Below are 11,037 nucleotides of genomic sequence, written 5' to 3'. Positions count from 1 at the left end.
AAAACTCTGAAAGTCAAGGTCAAAGGTCAGTCAAGGTCAGACCACAACACAATGGAAAATGCTCAAAAACGTGAGATCAGAGTTTGGGTTTTGCTTGCATCCAACCTTCACCATCAAACTCAGCACGGTGATTGGTTGTAGCCAAACATATGTCCTGTCAAAAGTCAAGGTCAGGGGGTCAAATTCTTTGTGGTGACCCTTTGCCCCCTCTGTCACCACCCTCACCCAAACCTTTTCACCCCAGAAAAAAAAAGGAGAGGAAATCCTCTGTTCAAGAATTCCTGTGTTGGATTCTGCATCGAACATGGGTCTTGAAGGCTTTGCTTCTTTGTTCCCCAGGAAACATGGAAGGAAAATAAAGAGGAGTGGGGGGCAGGGAGGAATAGTTGCAGTTAACCATAGCTTTCATCATTTGTGTGTGTGTGTGCAACTTGAACACCTTTGGGTAATAAAGGAAAATCTAATCAGGGTTTTTACACAGGACTCAATTTGTTTCCACACGTGAGCCAATAAAAACAATATACATCAGAAAAAGTGACTGACATCTCTTCTGCAAAAACCTCTCATATGCTTTTATTTGGCAACTAATGTTTTCAGTTGCCAAACGTTTTGTTAACAATGCCTTTAACCCCTTAACTGCTGATCCCTGGTGAAACACCACCAGTGTGGCTTGAATCTAAAGAGCAATTACTACTTTTCATGTAGGATTAAGTGGTGCATTTGATTTTGCTGAACAACAGCAACGCTATCTAAAGAAAGAAGTCAGGATGAAATATGGTGACGGACATCCTGCGCTGTGTTGTAAGCTCAGTTTTACCACAGTGAGATGTCAACCTTCGCTGACATGCATATTCATCAACAGCAGTCAGGGGGTTAAAAACAAGAAAATTAACATGAGCCATCATCAGTTGATGTGAAGTATGATTTCTTCCCCCCCCCGCATAATAAGTAGGAGGAGTTGCTCAACTGCACACTGATGCACGTTATTTACTGCGCATGCACATGTACACATATTAACACACGCACACAGTTTTTGAAAAAAAATCAAAAGGAAGGAAATAAAACAGAAAAGGGAATATACTTTAAAAGACCAACAGTCTTATTCATGTCCATTCCAAAACAAGGTTAAAATACTGCCAGCACATTAAGTTGAGTAACAAATAAACATGCCCTACACATAGGTGTGTTGTATAAATTTACCGATACATACAGATGAAAGAAGAAAAAAAATTTTCCTCATCAGCATTCCTTGACTGCAACTGCTCTGTTCACTCCTTTTGTACAAAGGGGCCAAAACTTAACTGTTTGAGTCCATCGTCAAGGCAGCCATATTCTGTTTTCAGGGATTTTTATGCCAGGTACATTCGTGTTTGCATATCCCACCAAATGCTGACATGGTTTACAGGGATCTTTAACATGCATATTTCATCTGTGTGTTTGCACACAAAGGGGAATAAGGCACTAGCAGGTCTACACATCTGCTGATTTGGGAGACAGGAAAAAAACATTTCCATCAGATGCCAAGTCTGAGATCTAACCCAAGACCTTTAGATCGAATATCCAATGCTCTTACACTTAGGATACTGTGCTCATCAAAAACAAACAAAAAAGGTAATAATAACACACAAAAAATATATAAACTTCACAAAAACAAAGAAGGTAATAACAACAACAAAATATATATATAACTCTCTTCTTCATCCTTGTCCAATACAATCTTGATTATTGTACAGGCAGATCAAAATGTTTGCACATAATATATCCCTTTCAGCAACACAGCTGCATATACATACAGAAAATCAGCATCCAAAACCAATGGGAAAACAGAACAGAACCAAGTACAATCTGCATAAATCCATCCCCTTGATTTCCGCTTATTTTGTCACACATCATCATGTAAATTATGTTAACTAGTTTGTCGAATTTGTCACAAATGAATATGCTGCTGTGTCATTTGTAACAAACAAATATATTGCTGAAGAACGACCAATGTATTTGGTAATAAAAATTACATCATGAACATCTGAATTACATCTCTGGTTTGCAGTTATACAAATAAACTTTATACTCATCTCCATATAATAAATCAAATCTTTTTTTTTCTAAGGATGGCAACAAAATGTATATGATGTATATAAACTCCAGTCTTTGCATCCAAAAGGGGAATGCTTGTTTTTCCATTTTCTTTTTTTTTTTTTTAAATAAAGACAAAAATTTTATATACAAAACCTTGAGGCTGTAGTCCTGTCTTAGTAATTATCACAAACAATGCATTGTTGCATTTTATGTCACATCAGATTTCTCTGTGTGAAATTTTGGCTGCTCTGCCCAAAGAGCATGTCATCACTAAACCACTACCTTTTTTTTTTTTTTTTTTATGTCTGCAAGTAAAATTGTTTTTCTTTCGAAGTTGGTTTTTCTACAGAATTTTGCCAAGAAGAACCCTTCTGTTGTCATGGGTACTTTTACGTGCGCTAAGTGCACGCTGCACAATGGACCTTGGTTCAATGTCTCATTCGAAAGACTAGTGCCCAAACCATCACGGATAGTGTTGTGAAGAGGGGAGCAAAAATCATAGATGAGACTCGAACCTGTGGGCATTTGCTTCCTAGTCTGGCACATTACCTTTAGGCCACCGATCCATGTATAAGAGATAAGAGAAAGACAAAAATCTCACACAGTGTCTGTTATCTGATCACAGCAACTGTTTTCACCTTCCTTGAAATTATATCAAGAAGCAACAGCAGAGGTTTGAAAAAAAACCCACAAACTATCCTGAACATTAATACATTAGTATGTAATTTACTAAATCACTTGTATTAACAGGCATACAAAACAAAAAAACAAACTTGCCAATGGGCACCTCACACATCCCAGGTGGAAAAAAGAATATCACACAGGTAGAAAGAACGCCCAATTACCAAGTCCATGAAAAGATGAAAAGACAACTTTCTTGAAAAATTATATACAGGTGAAAAAGATCAGTGAGGCAATTAATAGGAAAGAGACAACAAAAGAAATGCAAAAATCCCAAAACAAAGAGCGACATACACGAGGAAATTTCTTACACAGAATTTCCAAATTGTTGGTACAGTATTTATAGTTATACTGAAAAAAAACCCAGCAATCTTTCAAGAAATGAGAGCTGGAGTTAGTGGCTGGAAAAGTCAGTGTATAAAGCATTGCAGGATATATATATATACATAACTGGATGCATTTTCCTTGGTTTCAATTCTAACATTCTGTTTGGCTTTGGTCTCTGATCAATGTGAATTTTTTAAAAAATCTGGCTCCCTATAACAAAACTTATTCATCTGATTTTGGAATATGTGGACTGCCCTTAAAAAAAAAAAATTCAAAAAGTCACAAAAACCCCAACAAAACAACCAAGAAGGAATAATCAGATCTTTATAAAGTAAATGAGGTGTCCTTGCAAGACACCATATTCTGATGGTACAGTAAACATAAAAATAAAAATCTACCGTGTCTGGGGCTCTCATAGGAAGAGAGCCTAATCCTCTCTATCTGCAATGTACACCTTCCCCAACCAAAGTCAAGTACCCATTGTGTGTGTGGTTCGTCCATCGGGATCGACGAGGACCATCTAGTCATCCTGGGGGTGGGTGGGTTGGGCTCTGTGGGTGCGCAGATGACTGGTCAGGCCAATTCGCACCCGGAAGGTTCTGACGCATTAATACCTGGCTGGAGTGAGGAAAACCAGAGTATAGTGCTTTTCCCAAGGACACAACACCATTCCGAAACAGGGCCTTGAATCCTCACCACTGGTGAACACTAGATCAGAAGTACAACGGCTGAGCTGTTCTGCCATAGCGCCTCCCATGGTCTGCTTTACTTACAGCGCAATGAGAGTCTGAGAGGAGACCCGGGTCCTTGAACTAAAGCATTTTTCAGATAAATTCCTGCACATCAAAATAGGAACATATGCTCTTAAATGCACGGCTGATCATGAAGATACACGACTAAGATTTCATGACTGCAAAAAACTGAAAATGAAGCATTACAATTATACAGAATGCAGAACTGCAAATTTATTCATTCATTTTTAAAAGCAAGCTGATTCTATTTTTGCGTGCAAACACACACACACACACACACACACACACCATCACCACACCACACCCTTTACACACACAGACACAGCACAATGCCACACTTGACCCCCCACTCCCTCCACACACACACACACACACACACACACCATCACCACACCACACCACACCCTTTACACACAACACAGCACAATGCCACACTTGACCTCCCACTCCCTCCACACACACACACACACACACACACACACATTTGGATCACATTCAAGTATAATAATTATAATGTTAACCAACCATTATCACTGTCCACTCTGGCTGTTCAACCATCTCATGGACACAGCAATTCAGTACTGGCTAACAGTCAAAATGTATGGCAATATTGAAATATCATATTAGTTTTCCATGAAAATCTTTGGTATTAGTCACATTCTACAAACACTCTAGGAAATCTCCCTCTTTTTCCACCTGCCCTTTTGTCCCATAAGCCGCGCTTTCAAAACTAAACAATATATATAACAAATAGTAAAGAGTGGTAACTCCCTCCACACACAAGGTACATAACTTCAAGCCAATGCTGCTTACGCTACCAATTCAGCTAGCACACAGGTAAATAAAAGGTCCATTGGAACAAAGTTACAAACCCAGACACTTCCCCTGACACTTTTATATATACATGTACATAAATGTAAAATAAAGACAACCCTTACTGAAAAAGGGAGCTAAACACATGGCACCTCAATCTCCCTTGATGTGGTGTTGAAGGCCACGCTGAATTTATTCCAAGTTAAACATTTCAGTGCCAAGTCTGACCCATGTTCAGTGACAACTATTTTCCAAAGGATGTTTTGTTCATGAAGGGTAATTTATTTATTTTTTTTAATCTAGCATGCAGACTTCTAAGATATATATAACCCACACTTTTCTGAAAGGAATATAAAAACATTATCCACTTATGACAATTTCACATGAATCTAATGATTCTGTGACAGGAAAATTCCTCCAATGACACAAACATAAATTTCTGGCCTGGGGCACTGAAGGGGTTTGTTGTATGTGTTGTGTGTGATGAGAAGAAAATAACATTCAACCCAAAATACAAAAAAAAGATATAAAAAAAAAGGTAAAAAATAAAAATAAAAAAATAAAAATAAAAATCAATTAAAAAACAGCCAACAGACTGACTCTCTCTTCTCCCTCGCCCCCCACCCCCACCACAACACCTTTCCTTTTGTTTGCTTTTTCATATCCCTTTGCAACTTGGATATTACACAGTCATCATCATCTTTGTGGACTGCAACTCTCCTGTTCACTTAGATTCACAAGTGGGCTTTTACGTGTATGACCGTTTTTACCCCCACCATGCCAGCAGTCATACTCTGTTTTCGGGGAAGGTGTTGTGTAGCGAGGAAGACAGTAAGGCATTCTAGCAGCAACTTGGTACAATAACAACTTATGAAAAATTCATTTTCGATATAAAAAAGGCACTCTTTTTTTTAACAAACAAACAAATAAATAAATAATAAAAAGCAAAACAATAAAAATATATAAATAGCAAAATATATAAACAGCAAAAAATAATAGACTCAAATTTTGTTGCATCTGACTGACAGAAACTTTAAAACAATAATGAAAAAAGGCTACCAATATTATCCTTAGAATTCATAAAAGAATTCTTAAACAATTTATTGCCCAACTGACACACTCAAAAAACCCAATAAGCCTTCAGAACTATATTTTCTGCATGCGATTTATACACACAAAACCAGAGTCTAGAGTACACTCACCACACTGGTCATCTGGTGGGGGGATCGGCAGAAAAAACACACCAACAAACCACAAAAAAGGCAACCTATATATCTTCGGCTCCATATTTTCTCCATCCGATTAATAACGTAAGCACCACACACAACAAAGTCACATCACTCACACTGGTCACTTGGAAGGGGGGTCTGGAGGGAAGAAATCCACACACCCATACCACACCGCCGCACCGTTCTTCCCGATGAAGCAGTGAAGCCGAAGGTCTTTCTCCGACAGGTTCTCAAACGTCTCCACCATCAACCCGTCCCCAAACTGACTCGTCCCGTAGGCCACCATCGACAGTCTACGCACCTTGTAGTCATTGGCGCGGTCCGCGGAGAACTTGTCGTAGAAGTTGCGGTGCGAGGCGATGGACATGTTGTCGAAGAGGTAGCGGAGGTAGGAGGGGTGGCGGGTGTAACCGCTGGTGTCTGTGTCGCTGAACGGCACTGTCAGGTGGTGGATGAACGTCTGCCCGCAGTCATTCGGTGGGTGGGTCACCGCCGGCTTTTCCGGGAATTCTGGGAGGAAGCTGGAAAAGTGGTCCCGCCACCACTGGGGCACCTGCTCCAGGAGACCGCTCTCCCGGTGACGCAGCACGTTCAGGCTCTTCACCTGGGGGTGGGGAAGGTGGCAGGGTGGTTAAGACACTTAACTGCTGACACAGTGTAGGGGGAAGGTAGGAGAATGGTTTAAGGTGCAGAATGGTTAACCCTTTCACTGCCAGTCAATTTAGAGTGCAAAATTCCCTTGAGCTATAAAGACAGAAAAGATGGTGTCTAAGAATAGCTGCTGATGCCCCCTGTGATATGCAGAAAGTATGGCCTATCCTACCACCAAACATTAAGTAGTAGTAGTTCATGGATAACAAACCCATGATCAGGTCACCTTTCAGTAACATGGGTCCTCTATCTAGCTGCCTGCACAGATGTGACTTTGATGCTTATCTGCCAATACAGTCCTGAGAACGTGTAGGAGGAAGGTGACAAAATGGTTCTTCTTTTTCGTTTGTAGGCTGCAAATCCCATGTTTACTAGTATGTACATGAGTGGGCTTTTACATGAATGACTACTTGTTCTTTTTTAACTCCGCCATGTAGGTAGCCATACTCTGTTTTCAAGGTTGTGTATGCTGGGTATGTTCTTGTTTCCATAACCTACCGAACGCTGACATGGATTACAGGATCTTGCTTGCACATACACACAAAGGGGGTTCAGGCACTAGCAGGTCTGCACATAAATTATGTTGACCTGGGAGATTGGAAAAATCTCCACAATTTACCCACCAGTTGCCATTACCAATATTCGAACCCAGGACCCTCAGACTGGAAGTCCACCGCTATAACCGCTCAGCTATTGCACCCATCAGACAAAATGGTTTAGACACCTGTCTGCCAATACATTCTAGGAGAAATGAAGCAGAATGGTTTAAGGTGCGTATCTGCCAATACAGCGTCTGGGTTTCAATCCCAGTCTTGCTCTCCCCCCCCCCCCCCCCCCCCAGTGTGATTGGAAAAGCAAACCGAGTGTCTAGTCCTTTGGATGAGATGATGGACCAAGGTCCAGTGTGCAGCATGCACTTGGCACACTGAAAAAGAACCCATGACAACCTAAGTGTTGTCCTTTGGTAAATTCTGCAGAAGAACCAGCCATCATGACAAAGTGGTAAGTGTTGCAGACTTTCGGCTGGGAGGACGCAGGTTCAATTCCCAGCAGAGGTGTGTTTTTTTTTGGCCCATGACTAGCTCCTACCCAGAGTTGAGTGTGCTATGGGCTTAAATGGGAAGACTGGGACTTCAGCGTAGAATACAGCCTTGTCATATAGTCCAAAACCTAAAATGGATCTCCACAGCAGCATTGTCATCCTCCTCCATTATCAATATACATATTTTTTAAAGTATTTCAAATATTGCAGTCTTCAATGCCTTGCTCTCATGGTGTGACTCAGTTTCAATTCCCCTCCACTTGGGGATGGGGAGTCCTGTCCAGATCTTCACGTATTGGGCTATGCTGCAGTCTGGCATGCCTAGCAGATGTGATGTGGCATATATGGATTTGTCTGAATGCAGTGATGCCTCCTTGAGAAATTGAAATGGAAAAAATTCACCTGCACTGAGGGCTTGAGACGCCCGCCCACCATGACAGACATGCAGGTGGTGAAGGTGGTGTTGGAGATGCCGATGATGTTCAGCTTCACCTGCACCGGAGACTTTGGTGTCGTCACCTCGTAGAAATGCTTGCCGATCTGGGAATGGGGAAGTAACACATACGTCATTGGAAGATAAAGGTTCTTAATATATTCACTCACAATAAATCAAAATAATGAGAATCTAATAATTACAAAATAAAGGATTTTTGTTTCCTAAAATTACATTTTATCAGACATAGCTACTGTGACCTACTGATATAGACTCCAGCAGGGGTCCAAATCAGAACCCTACCAGTCTGCAGCAGTGGGTCATGGTATGAGTAATCAAAAGGACTATTATAGTGGTAAAAACAAAAGAGACAATCCACAACGACTGAGCAGAAATGGGCCATACCTCCATTGTTATTTCAGCGCTGGAAGAAGAAATGCCCTGAGTGGTGAGCTTTGTGTACTTGAGGAAAGGGTCACTGTTGTAAAAGGCGGCATGCTCTGCTCTGCCAATCATATTCAACAGACGCCACATGCTGGGCTGGCCTGAAATAGACAACAGAAACCAAGTTCTGAATTTTGATATTAATAACAACAATGATAACAACAGTGCAAACTGACACTCACACCTCCCAGACTGGGAACTTGTGGCATTTACAATTTTAAAAAATATACATAGAAATGTGTATAATCAAGTACGACATACCATACACAATCCTCAAAAGTATATTATGCATGCAACCTTGGTAAATCCCCCTCACAACAAGACTAACAGTCTTTTAATTTAGAATGTAAACACAGCTTCTGATTATGCATAAATCAACATCCCTAGCTGTTGTTTTGAAAAAGGAAATGATGCAATGCATGTTCAACAAGCAGGTTCCTGGGAAGATCTAAAAATATCTAGGAACTGATTATGACTGGATGGTATGCCTGCCTTTGTAAGTTTGTATGTAGTGATGCAGATTTGATTAGAGGGTGCAGCATCAGTGACTCAAGTCAAAGGTTGTATAGGACCCATAAGAATTATGGAAAAAGAGTCCCTGGGTTCCCCCCAGTTTTAAACTCATCACAACTAACAGAAACTCTGGTATACCCCATCCTATTCACATGATCATACCTGTGAAATCAATGTCATCATACCGCAGACCTGGAAGATTAATGTGTGCCTGATGATGATCCTTGTCCACTTCAATTCTCAGGTTCAGAGAGGGGTATGCCCTGCCACAGAAAACATTAAAACTGGCTACAGAAATCCTACTGCAGAAGACAATCAAACTTAATATTCACCAAAAGTTTGCAAAAGAAAACTTTCATTAAAAAAAAAAAAAAAAAAAAAAAAGCTGCCACAGAAAAAACTCATATATCATCAGAATCTTGGCAAAGAAATATTCACCAAACTTTTGTCACAGAAAACATTCAATATGTCCAGAATCTTGACACAGGAAACATATCACTAGAATGACTCTGGACCTGACGATCATGACTCAAAGCAGACAGTACAACAATGCTGCCTGTGCTGCCGAGAAAAGATAATAATACAAAGCACTTTCAAACCTTTCTTCTTCTTCTCACTGATTAATTGCCTCTAAAAACTACAAGGTGATTTAGACACATAGCATTTACTCTATTCAGCACATACATACACACTCATGCAATGGAGAATGTGTGGAGAATGGGTGAGGGACTGGATGAGAAGGTGTGGATCAACCAAGCTAACAGTGGTGGGGTGGGGCATAAAGTGAAGGGGTCATCAGTCATACTTCCAGTAACAGAAATTTCAAACTACCCACCAGAGTAGCATAAGACCTCAGCAACTGATGTTACAAATTGCTGGGAATGATACAACACACCTTTGAATTATTGCCACGTCTTGTGCTCAAATCCATCCTGCTATTCTGATATTTGGAAGTGAGAATTGGACTGGTATAATACTTTATATTTGAGGTGTTCAGTTATATCTTATCATTACAGTGTGCAAAAAAGATCAAAAGCAAACCATTTACACAGTAGTCAACAATGACTCAGTCAGACCAACATTCAATAAGCTTAACATAAAGTGATAAACACTGATTAATTGTATATTTCTTTACAGGATCAGGATCAGGATTTGGGGCGTTGTTATATACAACTTATCCATTTTTGGCTTTTTATGCCCCTTACATATACATCATTTAATAGATTGGTATTTGTTTTTTTGTTCTCAAGGAATGTGGTGGGATGAATATGCCCGGAAACGGATGCAATTTGCAGTTGTCATCTATGATCTACGATAAGCCTTTGTCATCAAATCATGAAAGTGGAGATGACACTGTCATTTAGCAATGGAAGAAAATGGGACATTGGTCTAGTAGTAAACCTAAGGAAGTAGACTTTTTTTTTCTTTTTTCTTTTTTTGTTGTTGTTGAGCAATGATACTATGCTTTTTTTTTTGCTTTTTTTTTTTTTTAACCAAACGTCATACTTTCACTGCTGCGCGTAACCTCAGTTTCAGTACAGTGATATTCAGTGATAAAATAGTCAGGTCTTGACTGTGATCACTCAATGGAAGGAAGGGAACCTGGTAACGTGAGCTACTATGGCCTTAATGGGTGTGCTCTGTGCAAACGACGCGATTGGTTACTTTCTAAATTTAGCCTGCTTGCCAAACAAAAGTCTTCCAGCACTTAAATCCTATTCTGTTCACAACTGCATTGCTTAATGAACGTGCTTTATATAGGGTCCTTTTTTTTCATCGAATACTGTTCATTACAGGCGATGGTACAACACGAAACATGAAACTTTTCAAGTCAGTTTTGAGGTCATGAACACAACTTCTCGATTATCAGTCTTGCACATTCAGTTACAGATCAACAAAAAATGACAGACTTGCTTTCAATTACTCGGTTCTTCAACAATGAATTTTGTTCTCTTTGATATCGTTTGCATGTCAACCAAACCTCAATAAACGCTGCAGACGTTGGAAGGATGTGGTCATTCTGCTTCTGCAATGTTTTTAGTGAGCAGCGATGTGAGGGGACATTATTCTCCTGCA

At 40.1% G+C, this 11,037-nt stretch overlaps 1 protein-coding gene across 1 annotated transcript; it reads right to left on the bottom strand.

Moving 5' to 3' along the window:
* Positions 1-5,267: 5,267 nt before the first annotated feature.
* On the bottom strand, positions 5,268-11,024 carry LOC143300180 (uncharacterized). The gene is made up of 5 exons (XM_076613738.1): positions 10,943-11,024; positions 9,124-9,224; positions 8,410-8,549; positions 7,974-8,111; positions 5,268-6,482 (listed from the first exon to the last, which is right to left on the bottom strand). Exons 1-5 carry the CDS (start codon positions 10,978-10,980, stop codon positions 6,000-6,002), a joined length of 900 nt encoding a protein of 299 aa, XP_076469853.1. The 5' UTR covers positions 10,981-11,024; the 3' UTR covers positions 5,268-5,999.
* Between the last annotated feature and the right edge of the window lie 13 nt (positions 11,025-11,037).

The sequence above is a fragment of the Babylonia areolata genome, chromosome 26 (genome assembly GCF_041734735.1).
Source record: "Babylonia areolata isolate BAREFJ2019XMU chromosome 26, ASM4173473v1, whole genome shotgun sequence".
Taxonomy (NCBI): Eukaryota; Metazoa; Mollusca; class Gastropoda; order Neogastropoda; family Buccinidae; genus Babylonia; species Babylonia areolata.
Note: the sequence above shows the minus strand (reverse complement) of the source record. Positions and strands in the feature narration are given on the sequence as shown.